The sequence below is a fragment of the Sardina pilchardus genome, chromosome 14 (genome assembly GCF_963854185.1).
Source record: "Sardina pilchardus chromosome 14, fSarPil1.1, whole genome shotgun sequence".
NCBI lineage: Eukaryota > Metazoa > Chordata > Actinopteri > Clupeiformes > Clupeidae > Sardina > Sardina pilchardus.
The window spans coordinates 18,256,112-18,279,834 of NC_085007.1; the positions used below are offsets into that span (position 1 = coordinate 18,256,112).

At 44.1% G+C, this 23,723-nt stretch overlaps 2 protein-coding genes across 2 annotated transcripts in view; one reads left to right on the plus strand and one right to left on the minus strand.

Moving 5' to 3' along the window:
* Window positions 1–358: 358 nt before the first annotated feature.
* On the minus strand, window positions 359–4,750 carry ppp1r3b (protein phosphatase 1, regulatory subunit 3B). The gene is made up of 2 exons (XM_062554302.1): window positions 4,565–4,750; window positions 359–2,445 (listed from the first exon to the last, which is right to left on the minus strand). The coding sequence occupies exon 2, from the start codon at window positions 2,412–2,414 to the stop codon at window positions 1,545–1,547; it is 870 nt and encodes a 289-aa protein (XP_062410286.1). The 5' UTR covers window positions 2,415–2,445; window positions 4,565–4,750; the 3' UTR covers window positions 359–1,544.
* A 5,244-nt stretch (window positions 4,751–9,994) lies between these two features.
* tnksa (tankyrase, TRF1-interacting ankyrin-related ADP-ribose polymerase a) overlaps window positions 9,995–23,723 on the plus strand; it is a 107,301-nt gene continuing 93,572 nt past the window's right edge. The window contains exons 1-2 of the mRNA XM_062553923.1: window positions 9,995–10,588; window positions 11,414–11,638. Coding sequence (XP_062409907.1) covers window positions 10,141–10,588; window positions 11,414–11,638 — 673 coding nt within the window. The 5' untranslated portion in view covers window positions 9,995–10,140. The remainder of the gene's footprint in view (window positions 10,589–11,413; window positions 11,639–23,723) is intronic.

Here is a 23,723-nt window from a genome sequence, read left to right on the forward strand (position 1 = left end):
GACCATTTAATGGTTTAGTGTGCGCATGTTAGTCTAGGGTGAGCTGCAGACAATTGCACTAACCTATGGGTTCAAAAAGGAATTTACAGTCAGAGCTGCTCAACTGTACATTCTCTTTACTCAAAAAACTTTAGACATCTCCTGATGTGATGGATGTAGCCTACACAACACTATGATAGTTCCACTGCCTGCGCATATTATGGACAGTATGGCTTTACTCATGATGTTGAAATTGGATGTAGGCCTGGCCTAGATATCAAACAGACAGGACACAGCCTACCCTACAGTATGAACAGGAGATGGTTAATAGATAGTAGCTAAATACTGCCACCATCCTGTAAGAGGCACGTACTACATCTGATGTACAAGTTGCATTTATTCATTTTCAAAAAACAAAACAAAACAAAAAACAGAACAAAAAAAACATAAGACACAAAAAAGAGAAAAAGAATGACTTACAATTCCCATTCAAATTGAAAAACAGAGATCAATATATCCCTGACACAAAACTACACCGATTCTCAGTTGTAACCGATGAACAAGTGGCTGGTGCTTGTGCATGTGCACATCCCTATTGTCACATAATACTAATAATTAGGAAAACTAGGAAAAACTAGAAAACAAACACACACTTAATCAACTATCATTTGTGGTATTGAATAAACCATGTTTACCTTATTCTCCACTATAAAAGACAGCTGTGATTGAAATTTTTCAAAATACAAAAAGACTAATATCCAACAAAAGTGAACCCAAGTATCTGATGTGAGAACATGAAAAAAAGGTGTTTCAGGCCCAAAGTTAAAATAGCTAAAAGCTTTAAAGACATTTAAAAGAAACAAATACATTCTCAATTCTCAATCTAACAATCACATTGATACTGGAGATCTTTTTTCCCCATGATGCCTTTCCTCAGTGCAAACAATTAAAGCACTCTGCCATTAAAAACAGCCTTAAGATCGATCGCAATTAATATTGGCACGTCATAAGGGCATAAGTCCCCAGTCATACTCATCATAAATAAACTCAATAAAGTAGCAGCTGTATCAGAAAATACCATAACTGGGCTTAGACCCTTTTTGTTCTCCCTCATTCACTTGCTCGCTCACTCACCCACTCTCTCAGTCACACATACACTCAAACATTCACAACAATATTAGCTTGTCTGAGTGAGCAACCTAAAAAACACTGGAAATGCATACAACATCTCAAAATTAGACAAATATATATTTTTTCATTTTCTTAAAATTTTCCTCAAATGGAAAACCAGCTTTGGCACTTACAGGTAAGAAGCAATATTGCACTGGCGCTACAAACACCATCATGATGTAAGACACACTTTCCCAGTCTTTGAATCCATCCTGTTTGGATTAGTGTAATGAGGCCGAGACACCCCACTCAGAGTTCTGAGTCAGTGTGTCAGAGGTCAGAAAGTGGTACTACCTGCACCCTGCACGCAAAGGAAAATATGCATAATGCAATGTCAATCTTCCATTGGCTAATATAAAGACAACAGGTCTGAAAGATTAGTAGCATTACAAGGACTAGTAGTAAGGTCCAATGTCCTCATAGCTAGCATATCCTGCCCAGTTAGGGAAAATCCCATGCGAGCATCGGGGGCTCCCATAGCGGTCAAAGTGAATGCCACAGTCGTTGCTGCCATTTTGTATTGGACTTATATGCGAGGGCTTCTGGTGTTCTTCCTTCAGCGAGGAGGGAACGATCCTGTAGTTCTGCCCCTCGTTGCCGTCCCAATGTTGCACTCCGTCGACCTCATAGAGGACGGCAAACTCGATACGCTCGTGTGGTCGCAAGTCACTGGGCAGGCTCACCTCAAAGGCGAAGGTGTCCCGGTTCTCGTCGGTGTAGGTGGCCTTCACGTACTGGCACGGCACGTCGACGTGGCTCTTCCACGTGTCGTAGGTGATGCGCAGCTTGACCGACTTCTCGAAGGCCAGGTTCTTGACCTTCACCGTGCCCGCCAGGGTCAGCTCCGTGAGCGTGCAGTTCTCCAGGCAGACGAAGTCACGCTCCAGGCGCTGGCGGAAGAGCAGGTAGTCGGATGACGGCTGGGTGAAGTCGAGGACTAGAGCACCCTTCTCCGACAAGCTGAGCGCCGAGCGCAGAAGTTCCTGGATGTTGAGCGGGATGTCGATGGGGTCGTCAAACTCGGAGAAGACTTTGACCTTGGTAAGAGCCATGCCCCTGTGGTCAGCAAAAGACACCTGCTTCTTCTTTGCTTTGAGTGTGCTCACCTCGTCCAAACTGGACCACTGCTGGGAGCAACCTCGGTTGACCGTTTGGCCTTCATCTGGGTTCTGGCGTGGCTGTAAACATTTTACAGGCCTGGAGCGCCTTTTCCCATGGAAGTCCCCGTTTGACAGGAAGAGTGGCATTGCCAAGTCTACTGGCATGGCAGACTTATATGAGGAATTGTAGTGTGCACTGTATAAAAGAAATAAATTCATTAGTCATCATTATCTGCTTGCATGGGTGGCAAAGAGCTGATGTTTTGGTAAAGGTGATTACATAACAGTATGGCCAAATGTCAGTTCTACTTCTCAAATATTTAGAAAGTAAACTGAAATGTATGCAGAGAAGTAGCTAAAATAGATTGTAGGGCAATCGTTAAATATTATCTAGTTAAATAGGCCGCACTAAACAGACACTTTTCCTCTAGCTCATGGCTGCATAAAAGTACATCTTTGCACATCAACAAGTTCCAAAGTTCATTCTTTCTTGGTGTTAAGGCAGCTATAAATCATAAATCCCTGGAAAAAAACGACCATTGTACCATTATCCCTCCACAGCATGACTAAACATTGCACAAAGCAAGGTCTACAACTTAGACATTCAAGACATTTTCAGTGACTTTGGTATGGGGAAAAAAAATTACTGGCCCTGCTCAGAAAATGCTTCTCTACAACACCTTTGGGATAAACTAGAACAGATGTATTACCAGGCCTACTTGTCTTAACGTCAGTGCCTGACCTCTCAGACAATCTTGTAAATTAATATGGAAACATTTCCAGAGCAATTGCTGTAAAACTGTAAAAAATTATTGCCATTTTTAAAAGCTAATTTCTATAAAAACGTCCATAAGCCTACACAGGAAAGCCTAGGCTACAACAATGCATAAAGTGTAGTTCTCAGACAACAAAACATCAACTTGACAACTTGGGCAGCTGGTCGTTACAACAGCTGTATACATCTATTCATAATACAATACAATAAAATACACTACCATCATCAACATGCTTCTAAAGACCGCTTTACTAGGATGAAATAGCACTCTGTGACTAGGCGGTCTGGAGTGACCTCTGGTGTTCACAATCTGAAGTGCACGCGAGTCCAACAGTGTAGTTTACGTCTAGCACTAATTGGCGTTAAATGTAAAATGATCAACCAATAATTTGAACAATGATTGTCAATAATTTGATCAATGTAGACTACCCTATACAAAGAAAGATACGGGAAAGACCTACTTGCAAAAGCAAGCACAGCAGCCACCCTGGATTAGTGCGAACTGTAGGCCTTGTAAAATCAGAACTAGATCAGCTGATCGATTTCGCCGCGATGATAGGAGCACCTTTCACTGACACTATTGTCGAGGAGAGCAAACTTATCTGGCTAGAAACTTTGCATATAGTTCTAAAATAAATATGCATTTCATTTTTGCCCTGCTTGATACGAAACCATGTAAACCAAGAAAACAGAGCAGCTAAGAAACCATGTAAAAATAGATGCATCTTGGACTGCATTTACAATTTGAATTTGCTGCGTTGATAAGGTTTTGTGATGAGAATGTCTTGGTTTATGCACAAATCCATTTGAGACCTCTATGCTGGAAACCGAGACCAAATAAAGTTGATTCCAGGACAAGACCACATAAACGTGGTCTCGAGTAGGCTAGCCTGTTACAACACCAGGTAGCAGGTAGGCTAGCCTATATCCATATAAGGACATTCATATTACGAAAAGTAACACAAAAAGTAGGCTACTTGTGAACTATTAAACAGGTTAGCCTAATAACGGCAAGAGTCTGCGATAGAGAGGGTAAAAATATACCGCTTTGGCTGGCTTACCGGTGCCAGCTCATTACAAATCTAGCCGATTTGAGAAAAAATGCAGTCGCTGTTCGACCGGGTATTTCAATAATAGTCTACAAATGTCACGCTTTAGTTTGCAAATTCATGATACAACATAACGTCCAAAAAGCCAGTGTGATCGTTATATGAAATAACAAAGAATGCTCTTATCCCGCATTTCCTACTGTTTAATTGGGCCGAACGTAAAGCTTAGCCTACTGTTCTTCCTGTTTGGTTACATTGTGGTCGCCTACACGGATACTTTGTAACTGTTCGTTAAAGACGGTTCGTGTAGGCTATGCAGACTCAAAGCGTAATTTATAGGATACCAAGACTTAAATCACACTTCAAACTCCCAAACACAATAGGACATGTCAAGACACTGTATTCCAATGATTCCTCGCACTTGTAATGATTTCATGAAAGCCATAAGGCTCGTTCAACTGAGTGAGTGACAAACCTGTGTCTCTACTTACCAGGATAATTGGTGAAACAGTATATTGCCTGCTCTTCTTTTAATCCAGAGGCAGGCTATGCTCCTTATGTCTGCCGGACCATGGTCACTCGATTTGCCCGGGACTCCTGTACTTTCAACTCACAGAGTGGTATGATTCCCTTACAGATGGATCTAGGTTACTTGTATAGCATCAAAGGGGAACGCTCTCACGGTGTTAGTCAAAGATCACACCGGGTGCACGTGGACATGTTGCATCAACCAATCACAGACGGCTCATTAGGCATGCTGGACGCATCAGGGAGTGTTCAATTGCCCTCTTTGGTATGTATAAAATGCCCCAGGGAGTTGCTAGGAGATGTAAGATAGTAAGATAATTGCATCATAAAAAATGTTTTCCATAGATTAACAATCAAGAAATCCAACCAATAGCTAACAAATGGTTGTTGTTCTCTGTTATGTTTTTACATATTGAGAAGAGTTCCACACCCACTCAGTTCCAAATACTGTTCAAAGTTTGACTGCTCATTCATGCAGCTCATTTTATATACTGTAGGCTCAGATATAAAGATGTAAAGAGTCTTAACCAGATCAACAGGCAGCTCTTCATATATAACAAAGCAGACATATTTACAGGTCTCCAACAGTCTAATTTGTAAGTTATCTAGGCCTCGTGAATATCTGCTATAGCCTACTCACACTGTGACTCTGAGAGAAGTAAACTGTGAAAAAATGACAGCTCAACAGAGAAGCATTCGCCCAGAAGGAAATTTAGAAGGAGAAACATGTCAAAGCTGTTTCTAATATTTTATATGCATACCTTGTTTCAGCTCTCTTGAAGTACTTTGTCAAATGTCATCATGTCCAGAATTAACCATGGAAGCCCAGGAGGTCAAACTCTTGATCCATGTATGTGTCAGGTGCTCTGGCTAAAATTACCACAGATTTCATCATATAGCCCTCAGGTTAAATTACATTTTTACAATATGATTGCATTTTTACAATATGATTGGTGATAACAAAAATGAACATAACCTAAAACAACTCCTTTCTGACCACAGTCATTATTGAAGCGTTTTGATCAATATCAGAATAATCTACAAACAAAAACGTTAATTATTTAATTAGTTGGACAGATTGTACTAATTTACTTTTTAAGATCTTGCATTCGTCTATACTAGAACTGTCAGACTGATTGGCTTTCTAAAACTGACCCAGTTTGAAAGGAACAAAGATCATTTTATGTGATTGTGCGGAGGAGGATTCTGCTCTGGTAAAAGACTACAATGGCAAGCAAGCACCCATCTTATTGCCACCTGTCATCTGTCGCATGTCAGAAAAAAGTAATTTATCTTCTCCTGAGCGATTCCTATAAAGGATGAAACATTGACTAATATACTGTAATTGTAGTGGAAATGAATCTTCACAAGAGGTATTGCTGTTGACTAGATTTAACGATTAAAAAGTCACAGACTTGCCTTGCAATGAACACCAACAACAATAAAGTTGGCACTTGGCACAAATAAAAGTCAGTTATTTAACTTACTAATCCCCCCCCCCCCCCCCCCCCCCCCCAACCGAACCGCCCATATTTTGCAGGTTAGCTTTTGATCAGTTATACTCCTCACTTAAATCAGTTCTTGGTCAAATGGTTCAGTGTCAGTGTTTACTGCAATACAGCACATTTTCACATTTGTCCGTAGTACATGTTACGTTATTCAATGTTTGACAAATACTAGTGTGTTTGCACCCTTTGCAAACTCAGCATCCAAGTCTTTGGCCACTTGAAAGCTACTCCAAATTTGCACAGTTCTGTGTACTTAACAGAACACAGTTCAAGATCACCCTGTTTTCAGTGTAGTTTGAGACCTGTTTTTTCACACCAAACAGCAACCACCACCATAATGCTGAGTGTAATTTCAGATATACATAGTTGGGAAATTCTTAATGCTATAGGTTGGGGAATTTCCACAGCAACCCATCAACAACCAAGTATTTACCAGCAAACACAACATCACTAACAGAGCAAGTTTTATGGGGGCAAACACATCAACAGCATACAGACATCAACAGCACATGGGACAAACAGACACCTTATACTGTATGTATAAGATGATCCTATAAGACTTATTCAACTCATGGAATAGTTGAGCAACCATGAGTGATCTCACAACGTGCCTTACATTGTATGTGTGTGTATGTGAGAAAATCCTTGAATACCTTGAATATCTTCTAAATAACATTTGGAAGTGCACCTGTTTGAGATAACAGTGAACTCTTCTTGACTAACCCTAGCGTCACATCTCATTTGTTGTTAAGAGGCTTTTCTCTCACAAATGAAGGGAACATTGTGTATTGTGAAGATGTCAGTTGTGTTCACTCAAGTGTAGTCTTGGCCCAGGTGTTTACAGTGATACCATGAAGGTAATCAATTATATTTTAACATTTATATTTTAAGGGCCAACTTCCTGTCCAATTTCTAGTCCTAGATTTAAAGACAAATTCAACAAAATTCTCCACTGACATTTTAATCCCAAACTGGTTCAAACTGGTTATGCATGTTTACAGTGCCTATAGAAAGTCATCATACCCTTTTGAAATAGTTACTTTTTTTGTCTTACAGCCTGAAATCAAAACCCATTTTTAAAAAGATCTTTTCCAGTTTTATTTACAAATTTAGCTGTACAACATCAAAATAATGAAATGAAAGTAAACTGTTCTGAAAATGAATAAACAATTAAAAACTAGAATAACAGGGTTGGAAAAGTCATCATACCCTTGATTTAATACTTTGTAGAGCTTTCTTTTTCTTTCATTACAGCCATCTGTTTGGATATGTCTCTATTATAGCTTTGCACACCTAGATTGGGGAATATTTGCCCTATTTTCTGTGCAGAATTGTTAAAATTCAGTCAAATTCTGTAGGAAATGGCGATGGACTGCTCTCTTCAAGTCAATCCACAGATTTTCTATAGGACTTAAGTCAGGGCTCTGACTTTGCCACTCAAGGATATTCACCATCCAATCCTTAAGCCACTGCTTTGTTCTTTGGGCAGTATGTTTAGGATCATTGTCGTGTTGCAAGGCGAATGACCTGCCGATCTTCAGCTGTCTAGCAGAGGGACGCAGGTTTTCCTCAAGAATTTGGGTGTATTGGCAGCATCAATTTTCCCTTCTATCCTGACCAATTGCCCAGTCCCTGCTGAAGAGAAGCATTCCCACAACATAATGTTGCCCCCACCATGCTTCACAGTATGGTGTGTTTTGGGTGTGTATACTGTGTTTGGTTAGCGCCTTAGACTCCAAAAAGTTCAATCTTAGTCTCATCTGACCATAAAAGCTTTTTCCATGCAAGCAGAATATTCCAGATGTTTTTGCACTGAACTCCAAGCGCTATGTTTGGCGAAAACCAAACACAGTACACCACCCAAAACACACCATACCTACTGTGAAGCATGGTGGGGGCAACAATATGTTGTGGGGATGTTTCTCCTCAGCGGGAGGGGGACAGAATCTTCACGTCTTCCATTCACTTCTGACTAATTCCAGTTGTCAGCCATAGAGGGCAGCAGTCCACAGTTGTTCTCATTAATTGCAACAGCACTCATGTGAAATACCTACTATCTTGCTATAACCACAGTAACTCACTCAAAATACTTAGTTTATATCTCAAATGCAAATATGTATACCAATCAACATGTCAGTGCTATCAGAATGACCAACTTTTTCTCTGATTGCAGCAATTGGAGCTGATTCATATGTTGACTTATATGATAATGGTGAAACCACTGTGAAATATGCTTTCACAATTTGTGAGGCAAAACACTTAAGGCTTCTATGTCCACATGTACACTATGCCATCACTTATAGTATATATAGTATGGCATGTTTGGTCTGGTGACTTTGGTCACTGTGTCAAGAGGTCAGTTTCCATTGTGCAACCTGCCATAGGGTTCAGGTACGCATTGCAATGGTTTATGGGCAAGGAACCCACCCAGAGGACACAAAGAGTTGAAGAGAGGTCTCTCTAATGTATTTCTGAAACGTGATTTAACGTGATTTTGACCATTCCGTTGAAAAATGAACTTTTTGTTTAAAGAAACACTTTACTTCTCTCGGTATTGACTGTTTGTATACTGAGTAGCTAAACTCAGTGAATACAAGCACAATTGTATGATTTAAAATACAGTCATACTTAGACGAGACCTAAAATAAATTTAAAAAAATTCCACAGCCAAAGCCAAATTTTTGAGAGGAACTACATCTGGAATGTCCCACCATGTTAATAACCGACTAACAGTATTGCAATCTTTGATCTCTCTCTCTCTCTCTCTCTCTCTCTCTCTCTGTCTCTCTCTTCATCAAATAACCGATTTAGCTCTGATGAAAGCAAACCAATTACAAAACTGCATTTGGCACACAATTCATGCCGTGACTTAATTCCAAGTCAATGATTGATGAGAAGGTCACCCAAGGTCAAGGAGAGGTGTAACAGTGACCTGGTAAACATCAGGTGGTAAGGTGCGGACGCCTACTGTCGGATGACTATTAATAACTCCTCTTTGAATGGTCGGCTCTGACAGAAGCCGAAAGGCCAAACACACAGAGACATGGTGCTTCTAGTCATTATGGATTATGGATGAGAGGTTTTGGTGGGCATATAATAATACATAGCCTAGTTTAGAATTATAATCAATCAAAACATAATGCTTTCTGTCAAATTGGTAAAGACTAAAATAATTCAAGAAATGTAAAGGCAAAGAACTTTGCAATAATTTTCAATTAAATAGGTGACCCCTGGTCATTGATGAGTTGGAGTTAGGATTTTTTGGAGTTGAGGTGCAATGAGATGGAAATAGGGGGGCAGTGCATACCTAGAGTCAGACAGCTTATACAAGCATATATGTCTTACATGCAGAAATGAAAGCCGGCCATATACAGTAGAGTTTTCCAGATGGCAAAATCAGATTTCAGACCACCAGTGACTTGCCGCTGGTGGTCCACCGTTGAAAACTTGAGAATATTAAGAAAAAGAAATATAAAATGTTATTAAATTGAAGGAGGAAGTATCACTGAATACACAGTGTGGAGAAAACTGTGGCAATTCTCTCATAAGAGATTATGGGAAAAGATAGCAGCACTTTCCCATGCCAGTTCAGTTTCCAGTTCAGTTCCATGCATGTCAGTTCCAAAATGGTCAGTTCCAAAATGAAGAGAATTTTGAAACTGAAAACTGACAATCACTTGACCAGTGGCCCATGAGTTACTAGATTGCAATAGCCATTCAACACAGTTTTTCTGGAACTATTGTCACTAACGACAGCATCAGATCTGCCCCCCTATGACATGTTGACTTGTGGACTGGATTATAAAATTACAACATACATTTTATGACGTTCTCAACAAAAGCAAACATATTATGAAAACAAAATCATAACATATTATCATGAATAGAATTAGGTTAGGCTACATGTAACTGGCACTCCATGAAATAAGCCACCTGTGTGCGCCATTGGAGTGCGCTGTAACTCAAGACCGGAAGTTTCCCTCCCACTCCCCGGAAGTTCAACAGAACTATTTCTGTTGCTAGAGGGACTGATGAAAATGGCGGCGTCTCGTCGCTCATCCCAGCAGCAACAATCAAACCTTTCATCCCCACCGCGACCCTCTACACATACTCTAACTCCTCCGGGATCACCCCCAGTGTCCGGAGGGTCGACAGCATCGCCTGTGGTTGGGTCTGAGCAAGAGAGTGTCGTTGATCCGGAGATAACTCCGGTCTCCCCCGACCTCCCTGCTCCGGCCCTGAGCAGTAGCAGCTCTACTAGCTCATCCACAGCTGGCGGTAGCAGCAGTGGCTCCAGTCCGGATTCAGGCAGCACCAGCCCTGGAAGCGGCGGCTGTGGGACCAGTGGAGCCTTTCGGGAGCTTTTTGAGGCCTGCCGCAATGGGGACGTATCACGGGTGAAGAGACTGGTGGATACGGTTAATGTGAACGCTAAAGACATGGCTGGTCGTAAATCGACCCCGCTACATTTTGCTGCAGGTAACTGTTAAGTTTCTATCGTGTTTCTTCAGCGAGTAAGCAGTTTTGCAGAGCAGGTAGCAAGCTAGGTAGCTGGCTAACTAAGTTTTGTGAGAACTAGCTAGCACGTCTAATTAAATGGCCGATTGCTAGCAATGCATCGTTGCGTTTGGTCGAGGGTGGTTTGTTTTGGTTTTTCGCGATTAGCTGCTCTCAGCAGTTGCTAGCTAACGTAGCTACCGCTAGCTGTGGCTAATGTTTTTGAACCCGTGTCAGAAAATACAATCGGGCTATTCATCTTATTACTTAGATTAAAACGCAGAATTATTTGAGCTCGGCTACAGGTAACTTACTAACCAGTATTTAGATAAAAGTTGAATTAAGGTTTGGATGAGTGTTGTTATTTCAATGTAGACCCGTCGAGAGTCAAGTTACCAGCAGTAACGAGAATTCATTTCAATCATAGCAGCTAGGCTTTAAAAAGTTAAAAGTGTGTGTGTGGACGTTAGCGTGAATAAAGACCTGCATCTTTGAAATATGTTTAAAATCCCGCAAATCTTTTGTCAGCAATTAACTACGAAAAGGATGACAAGCCAATTCAAGCGAAACTCTTTGTGGTGAAGTTATGATAGCTTTCTCTTTCGAAGGATTGTTACATTTAAAGATAAATTAAAACAGCCCAGTTTAATCTCGGTAAAGTAATTTAACCTAATCTCACATGTATGAATTAGCTCAATTATGAAATCCATGCAACAGCAATCATGTCAGAATGACTGAGAGTGTTTTATACTGGTCTTTGTTAGTAAGTGAGGAGACTAGGATTCCTTATACTCTGAAACATTGCAGGTTTTGGGAGGAAGGACGTGGTGGAGCATCTCCTTCAGACTGGGGCAAACGTCCATGCCCGTGATGATGGTGGTTTAATTCCTTTGCATAATGCCTGCTCTTTTGGCCACGCTGAGGTTGTCAGTCTGCTGTTATGCCAAGGAGCTGACCCAAATGCTCGTGATAATTGGAACTACACACCGCTGCACGAGGCAGCCATCAAGGGCAAAATTGATGTGTGCATTGGTAAGTTCTCATCATTTTCTAAGATTATGACAGATAGCGTGTGTAGCACTCAAGTCATTGAATTGTATTATTCAATTGTTGTACAGCTAATCATTGTGTATTGTCATTTGGGATCAGTTTTTGTGAAGTAGGATATGTTGTATTAAAGATAAGTGTACAAACATTGCTGTGGAGAAAGTTTGAGCTATTGTGGGTGGCAAGCTATGAAGAAAATCATGCAGTAACTATTTGTAGATGGAATTTTGGAAAGTCAGGGAACATTCCAGTCATGAAAAGTCAGGGAATTTTATAATGTTAGGGGCAAAGTCATGGAATATCAGGTAGTTTTGTTGCAGCAGTTTAACATTTAATTGGCAAAATATATTATTAGAACTGGTGTATATGTGGTTATTAGCTTTACTGCTTGCTTGCTTAGCCCAACTTTGTTTATTCAATGCCCATTTGTTCATCTCCTGCTCTGTAAGTAAAAAGTATAAAAGTGTTCTTGAACGCTACGCGGCTGCTTTGAAATTGGTCAGCATATTGTACCATTCCTTATATAGTAAGTCATGGAAATTCAGTTTTTTTTATCAAGGAAATGGAGGGGGAACCCTGTGTAGGGTTTTGCCTCTTTGCAACTCACAACTTTTCAAACCTTTTTTTTGTTCAATATCACCTCGCTGGCTGTAATTTATTTTACACACCAGTGAGCTAAGATTTGATTGTTTTGTGTATAAGCTTGGCGCTGGGCTGCTAGGCAAAGTGAAGATAATGACTTGCATAGCTAGACCTTTATATTTTCTTTAGTAACTTTAAGAACTTGTTCCATAATGTATGTCTGAAACCCAGTTATAATGTTCTGTCTTGTAATCGTCTTGTTGAATTCCATGTCATGTTTACGTCGCAATTTTAGGGCGGTTAGGTTAATGCTAGTACAAGATAACCCGCATCCGCAGTGTATACAGTTCAAACTTCCTGTGTAGAGCAGCTTGTTTTCGTCCTAGTGGTACCCAAGTGTTCCAAAGGAAGTTTTCCAACTAGGCAGTTGCTCCTCTTAATCAAGTGATAGTTCAATTTAAGAGTTAGTAGTTCTCAATAGGCTCAAGTCTTTGGAAGATAAATGTATCCAACCTCCTTCACTGTTGTCAGGCTCAACAGTAAGGTGTTCTGGGTGATGGTGATGTTTCTGGTATACTTTGCTTTCAGTCTTTTTCTTTGGCAGTGTGTGCTGTTAATTACATAACATATGTAGACATGAGTCAGTTTGTTCTTTGAGATAAATGAGGGATGGTTAATAGTGCAGATGTGAAAACCAAAACAAAATTAATAAACCATAAAGGCTTGTTCTTTTCCTGCAGAGTTCAGATCTGTAGATGAAGAAATAACTAACGCCAGTGTGGCTGTTTGCTTGCACAAGCTACTTTTCAACTAAATGAAAAAAAAAAAAAGAAATCCTGCCACGGCAAATATTTTTGCATCCCCCCATTCACAGCGAACACAGGCACCTCAGTGTTTAGCTTCTCCGTCACTGCTGCTGTCGCTGCCGCTGCCGCCGCTATCGAATCCACCTACTGCAGTCCTCCAGTGGCCCTCACTGACCCCACCCTTTTGTGAGGCGAAGCAGAGGCTGCTCTGGAGGAACGTCACGTTGGATCTCTTTCACTGCCGCTGAAACCGGACTCGCTCGCTGTCCCTCCTCCAGCCCCCTCTGCTCTCCGCCCGTGACCTTGTTTAGTTCAGACCAAAGTGGAGGAGCCTATTCATTTACCCGCTCGCAAAAAAAACCAACAACATTTATTCACCCGACCGTTTATCTGCACACTGGGCTGGCGGTGTTTCTGTCTTGTTGTTGTTGTTGTTGTTGTTGTTGTTTGTGGCATATGAAAGCATGTTGTGTGAAGGACAAGGAGGCGGAAGGCTCCGTTATTGTGCCTAATGAACTGTGGAGGTGCGGATCATGCGTTATGTATGCACGTCTCCCACTGCTCCTTTAATGCACAACACAGAGTGTTATTCATAAGAGCAAAGAAAGGGAGACTCTCCAGCTTTCCTCCCACAGTCTGCCTCACATTCTAAGCTGTTTTGCATTTAGTGCATTTTTAAGGTCCCCTTTTCATAAAACCACTAGCTGTACTTTTCAGGGCATTAAAGGGATTGGAGCATCTCTCCCTGGCATTTAAACCTTTTACACTGCTGTGTTGTGTTGTGTGGCACCAGTTCAGTTACTGCTACTGTCTGCTGCACATCCCTTGAAAGGACTCCAGTGAGTATTTTACCAATATCCACCGTGTCCTGGGGCTTAAAATGCCTATACTGCTACAAGACATGGCTAGTGACCCGGAGCTGCCACATGTTGACTGTGGTGGGTTTAGTCTTCATATCTGGTAGGCGTGTACTTTTAAAAATGAAAGCTGAAGCTATTGACCTGAAGGGGGACGAAATGTTGTTTTCGAGATAAAGGACATAGCAAATGTCAAGGTCCTCCGTCCATCCCTCCCATCCTCTCGCTATTTTTGTTTTGCATCCGTTTATTGGAAATGTGGAGAGAGAGAGAGAGAGAGAAGGAGAGAGAGGGAAAGTGAATACTCTTAGCTCTCCTGGGAAATCCTTTTATTCCTAGCCATTGAGTCAGATGAGCGCAATGGGTAGTGTTGTGAAGCCTTGGACTCGAGAGAGCCTCCAAGCCAAGATAGAGTTATAGTCTACAGCCCCATGCACAAAGATGGCTTGCAGGGTATCTGCATATTGCTTCAATGGCACATTTATTCATTTATAAATCAAGATATTATGGATATAGTCAGTTGCACATCTTGCAGTTAGAACATATATGAAATGCAAGTGTCGTTTTAGCTTAGTACAGTTTTTTGTTGGAATATGTTGCCACATTTGATTCTTCCCTTTGAATTTGCAGAAGATGCTGCACCAGTGGAGAGCATGTGGCATTTATCCATGTGTCTAATTGCATTTTTTCCATTCAGTTCTTCTCTATGAAACCATCCCTCTCCCAACAGCTGTTGGTCGCATAGTTCATAGCTAATGGCGAAGACGTAGGCAAGGCTCAAGTGACAATTTGTGTTAATTTGTTGGCCATTATTGGATTCGGCTGTTAATTTGATTCACTTGTGGTCTTCAACTAGAGGTCTGGATTTGAAGATGCACATTTATGTGTTCCAAGATAGGAAGTGTTGCAGATTGTGGCATGTTGACACAGAGCCTATTACCCAAGTTTTGCTGGCACCAATCAACACCAATTTGAGTTAATTTCATAGGCGAATGATTGATGAGCCAACTGGTCACTGTGGATATGAACTGGGAAGTTTGGTCTCTAATGCAATCAGTATTTCCTCTAGATTATTTTTCTGCAGCGGGGGCTGGCCAGTCCACAACCTCCAAACAATCCTCCCTCCAAACATACCTAGACTGAATATTAAAAGGTAGCTATTACATTGTAATACATTACACATTTTATTTATTTATTATCTTTATTAAACTGTATTTACACACCATGCTACATCCCTGAGTAATTACTTGCACTGAGGCATTTTTTCCCTTAAGGCTCAGTGAAAAGCTAGAGCTGTTTTGACCTATAGTAAGACTGTATTGGCACCTCACTAGCTTGTACTTGATTTGAATGGATCATCTTGCAGTGTTACAAACAGCCGTTCCCTGAACCTGAGGGTGTCTGTCATACAGATCAACTGTCTGTTATTAAGATACATCACAACGTTAAGCGTCCTTGTCAATCAGTCAGTCAGTCAAAACAGCTATTTCGCATTGATATATAATACAAGATGATTAATTATGCCGTGGGAGTCTTTGAGACTCTTTTATATGGTGTGCCAGTCAAAAATAACAAATAAAAATTCACCCCCCCCTCCCTATTCAGTAGCAATCTTCTTTAGGTGATTAGGTAGAATGACACGATGAGTTTGTTTGTTGATTTTCAGATTTAATATCTTCTGAATATAACTACTGTGGGGGCCTGTGCGCTTCTATAAATATATTCCAATATATGGCTGTAATAGCTGATATTAGGTTGTCTAGGAGGTTGTCTATATTCTTTGAAATAAGTTTCGCACAGTTTGGAACACTGAAGTGTCAGTCATTCACCGTGTACTCTTTGAAATAGCAGTGTCCTTAGCTCTCCTCGGGAGGTGTTTTTTGAAAAAAAGATCCACAATATTTACAACACGTAAAAGGAGTCTGTGAGTCTAATCCAACACGTTTTGTCCGATGTTTCTCACTGACCTGTAGCTGTCTTTAAATTATATAGCATGGAGACCAGACTCTCTTCTTCGCAGAGAGTCTGGCCTAGATCCATTGGCAAACGTGTATTTACTGGTTTGTGGGGACGTTTGTCTGAAGTTGGAATTCATTGGAGTTCAATCACTAACGTTTGGTAATGACGTATGATAACCACTGGGGACACAATGATAACGATAGGCTTGAAACTTAAATGTAATCGCTCTTGGGAACGCCCTCTGTTCGCTGATTGGGCGGAGACGCACTTGCCGGAGTAAACAAAGCTGAATCAAGCTATACCACCAGACGGAGTATGAAGAGAAATGGAAATGAGCAGAAGTACGTAGTCAGGCGGGGGCCAGGCTAGTCTTTATAGCGAGTGCCTTCCGAAATAAACTCTGGTGCTTGTACACAATTCTTCTACACAATTCACATTTTTTAGTGGGAAACAAACAAAGAAACAAACATCATGCCATGAAATATTCCAGCCAATTAACTCATTGCTTAGGAGCATGGAGATCAGATCGTAGGCAAATTGTATTGTCTGTCTTTAAGTCAGCACCCTTTTAAACCAGAAGCGCAGGCTCTGCCTTTAACTTCTTGTTCTGCTTAGCATTCATTCTGTTGCTTGCTGAAGGATTGTTTTTCATTATCTCTCTATTTGTTGCTTTTGGGAAAAAAGAACTGTCAGATTTCCCGGGCAACAGCATCCACGATAATGTGTTCATAGAATCTGGCAGAGAAATAGTAACCAAAGTGTTGAGGATGATTTGTCAAGTTACCTGCTGCTAGTGTGCGTGCGTGTGCATGTGTGTGTGTGTGTGTGTGTGTGTGTGTGTGTGTGTACACACGTGCGCACACATGCTTGTGTATGTGTGTGATTGTGAGTATTTTGACAGGGCTGTCACCAGCCCAGACATAGATCAGTTTCTTCGTCGTGACTGTCAGGTGGTAAATTGGGCTCTCTGAATTGATCTTTCGCTGTGGCACTTATGAGTGATCACCCGCAGCCTGTCAGCCTCATCATTACGGCCGTCTGCTTGCCCAGTAAAGAGCCCTCAGCAATGGGGGTCGAGGTGAAGCACTCTGAGTGGAAGAATCGGAGAGGGTTGCATTCAGATCTCTTAAATCTAAATCTAATCTATTCACTTACAGTATTCCAGTCCATGGAAACCTGTTTGTGATTGAGGAGGCCTGTGACTGGCTTTGGTTATTTATTTGCTGTGATGGTCCAAACTGGCTTGCGTATAGGGAGTGAGAGTGCGTGGGCTAGGAGCTTCGCCTGGGCTGTCTTGTGCGTGGACTCCCCTTTGTAAGCGGCACCGACACCAGAGCAGAAGAGCAGATTTTATCTCCCGTTGCCATTTTGAACACAAAGCCCCGTGGTCGCCTCTGTTTGTGTCCACTGGTATTCACGTTAGTGGCTCTTTTCACACAGGCTTCCTGTAATGCATTCGGCCCCCTCGGCTGAGTTTGTGTGCGTGCGTTTGTGCTTGCCTGCTTGTGCGTGTGCGTGTGCGTGTGCGTGTGCGTGTGCGTGTGTGTGTGCGCGTGTGTGTGCGCGCGTGCGTTTGTCTGTGTGTGTGTGTCTGTGTGTGTCTGTGTGTGTGTGTGTGTGTGTGTGTGTGTCAGGGATCCTCCAGCGGTGTTTAATGTTAAAACCCGGACTGAAAATGAGTAATAGCCTAGTGCCTCTGCTCTGGCGTTCCTTTGGTGTCGGGCTGTAGAGCGCCTTTTTGGGGCTGCCATTTAAATCATGGGAATACCTGTCAGACAAGCCATTGTGGCAGCGCCTAACTGCCGCCTTTGTTGGTGCCATTCAACTACGTGGCGGGGGCAGAAAAAAAAGCTCTTGACTGGTTTTGTGGCTCTCTGGTGATGGCAGACTGAAAGCGTTTGTTCAGGCTCCCTGATTGGCACTGAGGGAACTCTTCATTCTTCCGCCCATCCCAGCCCAGCGTAGTTCATGGACGAGTCAACCGGAACAAACCGACTATCCATGTGTGCTGCTGCCAAGTTCCCTCTACCTGATTGCTCCGCACACAAGTAGAATTACTTGGGAATGTAACAGATTTAAAGTAATGTGTGTAAGTAGATTATGTTATGTTACGTGCGGAGATTGAGATTGCACAGAGGTCCTATGCAAACAAAATGGGACAATGCAAGCGGCACGCTGGTGGATTCACTTGCCCACTGGGGCAGCTAATGAATTTCTAATGCTCTCACTGCTCGACAGTGTATGTGTGTGAGCTGCCAGAAATGTTTCCAGCCTGATGCCAGCTCTCATATATAGCTCTCTCTCTCTCTCCCCCTCCAGCAGCAGTCACCAATACAGAGTGCTGGCAAACCTGGCTGGCAAGGTTGTTGTTGGCATGGAATCGCTATCGCCAGGATTAGTTCATATTTTCCGTTGTATCTACTTTCAGCGGTTTTTGTTTTATTTTTTATTTTTCTTTACCTCTTTTTCATAAATATAGCCTCGCTAACGATCCAGCCAGATCCCCTAGCACAAACAGCCGTGCCTTTTTTCTGTGGGAGGACATGATATGAACGCAGTCAAGGTCAGCTCCCAGGGTGCATCAGCGTTTATGAAATGGATGTCCTCGGCGCAGCGCGAGCGAGCGGGCGAGCGAGCCGCTGTTGGAGGGAGCGGCGCCCGCTAAATGGCTAAATGTAATGTAAATGTAATGATGATGATGATCAGCGTTTTGCACCATGAATAAGTAATGGGCATTAGTTGTGCTAATTAGGGGTGCTGGTGTTGGGGCATTAATTACTGTGTCTGCCTGCGTGGAGCGGCACAGGGACCCAATGTGAAACTAGAGGTCGCTGACTGCCAGTCTCAAAACACTGAGGGGTGGGGTGGGGTGGCGAGGCTGGTTGTGAGTGTGTGTGTGTGTGTGTGTGTGTGTGTCTTTGTGTGTGTTTGTGTGTCTTTGTGTGTGTTTGTGTCTCTGTGTGTGTCTGAGAAAGTGTCATAAGTAAAGTAATGAATCTCCATACGAACAGTGAGGTTGAATCAATCTTCACTCAGTACAGAGCACTGTGGTAGAGTGATGTGCCCACCTCAGTAAGTTCCCAACACACACATGTACGCACACCCACCCACACACCAACCCCAAAGGCTCTTCATCTCATTTTTGAGTGGTGTGTGTGTGTGTGATGCATTGCGCCGCTCACCTGTGGCCTCCTCCTGTCACACACATCTCTCCGTTAATCCCCTCTTCTCCGAGCCCCTGTCATAATGGACCCCCCCCCCCCCCCCCCGCTCCTCCGTCTCAGGGTGCAGCTCCCATTAACCCTCCATCAGCGGCGCGCTGGAGTGGGCGCCCGGAGGAGCCACCGTCACCCAGCTGCTGCGTCGGCAGCTCCGCTCGGCTCCTCTCGCCTCGTCGCTGCGCTCGCTTTCAGCCGTCGCCATCGCCGGTCTTCACACCTGTGTGGAACCTGCTGGGTTGGTGTGAATTTTTGGTGCAAATGAGCCTTACACCCCCTAGAATCGACACACACACACACACACACACACCACACACACACACCAACACACACATGTACATACGCACTCATTTACATACGCACAGGTTGGCTGAGGCAGTCCACGTCATAGGCTGTATAGACAGTCTATGGTCCTCATGCATAAAAGGTCTTCAGTCTAACAGATATAATCATATGGTGTATAGACCTGTCGGTGTCTGTTCTCAAGAAACAGCCGTTGCAATAAGCAGCATCTTGTGTAGTATTTAGACAGATGCATTCTTCATTGATCTCGAAGGACATTTATACTGCTGTTTTGCTACTACGCTTTGCATAGTCTAGGCACACACACTCACACACACACACGTACACTCACACACACACACACACACACACACACGCACACACACCTGTTCCTTGTTTCCCCGCATCAGTTCCCGTGGCTGTTAGCGGTCGTGAGTAAGCCTTGGGAGCGGGCGAGTGATTGGCGGGGCTGCACACCGGGGGCCCTATCAGGCGCGGCTCTGGAGGCTCGCTGGCTCTGACGCCCGCACCTCTGATGGATAGGCCAGCTGTCAAGAGGTGCCAGCATGAATCTTAATCGCCGCCTTCGCCCCCAACACCGCCCCAAACCCCACCACCTACCCTCCAACCCCACCCCACGGAGCCTCTCCTATCAGCCCATCTTCCCCCCAAACACAAACACACACAGACACACACACACACACACACACACCAGACCCCCATCCCATACCACCACCTCCCCCTCCAGCGTTTGCTCTATGCAAATGCGCCACGGCTTTTAGCGCATATTAATTCCTGCAGGAGGAAAGGCAGAGGTTTTCTTTTTTTGCGGCGGCGGCGGCGGCATCCATTACAAATGTTGTTTTCTTTATTGGTTTTTAATTTGTCCATTCCCCCCCACCCGTGCGCCTGAAACGCTACAGGCACCTCACTGTAGAGCATCTCAGCTGAGGCGGCAACAGGGGGAATAGGAGGCAGGGCTCTGTTGCCATGCACTCGCTCACACAAAACCACCGGCCATCTTCAATCAGCCTCTGAGTCATCATAGTATATTCATTTCAGACGATATGATCAAACTCCTATGGTGATGGAAATGAAGCTAGTAGCTCAATCTGGTACAAAGCATGTTTTCTCCTCCTGTGATTAATGCATTTACTAGCCTACATCGTCCTTGAACGAATTAAACAAAGTTGATAAATTAAACGAACCAAAAACGAAACTTAACTAAACTGAACAGTGTTGTAAAACCAATGAAGAGGAGATGACGAAAGTCGGAGGCTGTTGATGTGAAATCTTCTCAGCGGGGAGCACACCTGTTTGGTTGAGTTAATTGGGGCGGGTGTCGAGCAGGAGGTGCAAGTCTGTCTCGCTCGTGCAGCAAGTGAGGTGAATTTTTATGGCGATATCCCCCAGGGTGGAACATTGCAAGCAGAGGCGTCTCTGTGCCCGAGATGTGATGTGATGTGCCCGCTAACGGCTGGAATCAGATGATGGATGAAGTTAATAAGATCTCCCTTGCTTGCCACTTTATTGGTTAGGAATGGGATGTGAAGAAGGAAAGTAGAATCAGTGGCAATGGTTTGGCCCCGTTAACCAAACCCCATCTAGCCTCGCTCCTCCGTAAAGCCATGAGTCTGTTTACGTGGTCCTTTTCAGTTGTCTTCCACAGCATTTTATTGAAGAAGGCTTCCAAACCCATTTAGACTCATGTCATTCCCACAGTGCTCGTGTTCTTTTGATCTGTGAAACATCATGTAGCTTTTTTCGAAATGCAAATATGGTGTGGCAAATGTGGTCGGGTTGGTGAGCTTTTGCTTGTAAAAGACATGGCTTTGGGCAATGCTAATACTGTGGCCCCTGTATGTCCGAGCCCTGAGGACCTTTTGAAATAAGTCTGAAAAATATCCAAGCGTCTCCCGTCTGGAGCGGTCAGCTTTCATGTAGCCCACCCCTGGCCGCGGTGCCTGCGTTCAGACCATCAAGCAGCTGTAGCAGTCGCTAGCTGTTTTTGGATCGGTTGCCCCCGGTGAGCGCTATCTGGAAGCCCGCTCAAAATAGCATGTTGGCGTGGTGATGACATTTGACTGTTGATGCAGAGCTTTTTGACAGCCCACAACATTATCTAAGCACGCCGGCTGAGCGCGCTGACTGCTCTTGCCTCTCCTGAGTCTCCTCTCTCTCTCGCTCTCTCGCTCTCGCTCTCTCGCTCTCTCTCTCTCTCTCTCTCTCTCGCTCTCTCTCTCGCTCTCTCTCTCTCTCTCGCTCCACACCCTCCTCCTTGTTGTTGTGAGTTTGATTTAAACAACTTGGATTTGCTGCAAGTGAGCCGATATCTCGGCCCATAGATCATTAATGTACATGTTGGTCGTGGTTGCGTGTCAGGCTTATTTCTTGTCAATTATTCATGCATCATACCTGGAAAACAACAGCTGTTTGTGTCTTGATTAGACCCAAGGCTTATGATCGTTTTGTGCACCTGAATCGTCACCCAAACTAAGGGGAAATGTCGATTTCACAGGAAGCTGAGAACAGTTGGGGTCCACAGACACACAGACACAAAGACACACAAGGAACCGCAGTACATGCAGGTGCGAATTGCTCCTAAGCACAGAATGAGATCTTAATTTCATGGCCGTTCATCGTATGACACGGCTTCTTTTAAACGGAGGGGCGTTGAAGCGTGTATGTGTGTGTCCACCACACGACACAGGCCAGAGTGTGACTGGCAAGCTGCCCAAAGGGGGGGGAAAAATGAAAACATTGAAGCTGAAAAATAACTGACCTGACGTGAGTCATAAGAGAGATGAAGGGAGGAAGCGATGGAGAGGGAGAAAGAGAGAAAGCGAGGGAAGGAGAGAGAGGGATAGAGGGAGAGTCACGATGACATTCATTCAGATTAGCCGTGTGGCTCTCCCGCAGCCCAGCTGATGCAGTGTGCTGATTTGTTACTCTGTTGTTACCATGCGAAAAAAAGCGATCCTCCGCTCCATGTGTGTTTACAAGTGCCTCGTCCACTCACCGTCGCTGAGGGGCGTGTGCTTTGTCATGCGAACGAGTGAGTGAGTGAGTGTGTGTGTGTGCGTCCGTGCGTGCGTGCGTGCACACACACACACACACACACACACACACTCTAGCGTGCATGCGTGGATCCGTGCCGTGCCTGCGTGTGTGTTTAGCGTATCGAGGAGCGCGTGTGTCTTTCTCCTCAGCTCCGCTGCTGTCCCAAAGCAGTGGCAACAGCAGCAGCAGCAGCAGCAGTAGCAGTAGTGGTACCGGCAGTCATAGCAGTAGCATCGCAGCAGAGAGAGAGAGAAAGGGAGAAAAAAGGCTTCTGCGTTTTTAAAGTTATCTTCTCTTAGACTCTCCTTTTCCCCCACATGTCCCTTGTAGCTGATCCTGACAGAGGGAGGGAGAGAGAGAGAAAGGGAGAAGAGAGGGAGGAGAAGAGGATGATAGGAGTGTGTGAGCACACACGAGGAGAGGAAGAGAAGAACTGATTGAGGAGAGAGATTGCAGGAGGACATTGTTTTTTTCCCCTCTCTCTTTTTTTTTTCCCTGAGAGGGGAGTGAGAGGAACATTGCCTTTCAGAGAGCGTGTGAGCGGGGGAAAGAAAGAGAGAGAGCGAGCGAGGGATAGAGAAAGAGGCAGATGAGAGGGGGGAAACCTTGCTGTTCAGGGAGCGCGGGCAGTTTAGGGATGCTGGCCGCTTTAGGTGCACTGGACTGAGGCGGATTAAAAAGCGGCGCGCTAGAAAACATTCCTCGCTCTTCCCTCCTCTCTCCAGGGGACAAGGGGGGGGAGAGAGAGTGTGTGTGTGAGGGAGTGTGTAGAGAGAGAGGAACAGGCTTTGATATTCCACTCTCATACCTGAGAGTCTTGTCACATGGTCCAGCCTGAAGTCTGACTCCCTCTCTCTCTCTCTTGCGCTCGCTCTGTTTCTCTCTGACTCTCTTTTTTTCTCTCTCTCTCTCTATTTTACACTTACACTCACTCACGCATTCTCTCTCTTTTTCTCTCTATTTTTTTTTCAATAACATGGGTTTGCTCCCTCCTCCCTCTCCTCCTCCTGTCGCTCGCTCGTCTGTTGGGTCCCGCTGCAGCGCGTGTTGCTCCGTCCGTGCCTCTCCAGCTCTGTCCACCGCGGGTGGTGGTGCTGCTGCTACTGTTACTGCTGCTGGAGCTGGTAGTAGTAGTGGTGGTGGTGGTGCTGTTGTCGTTACTGCTGCTGCCTTTAGCGCGAGCGTCGTCGCCGGGGGACTCGGCCGCGTCGCCGGGCCTGGGGAGCGGTGTGCGCCCTGGTGGGGGGTGTGCGATGTGCGTGGGCGCACGTGCGAGCGCCATGCCCAGGCGAGCGCTGGTGGCCGG

Excerpts from the sequence above, each read along its gene's own strand:
- ppp1r3b (XM_062554302.1), bottom strand. The coding sequence starts at position 2,414 with ATGCCAGTAGACTTGGCAATGCCACTCTTCCTGTCAAACGGGGACTTC.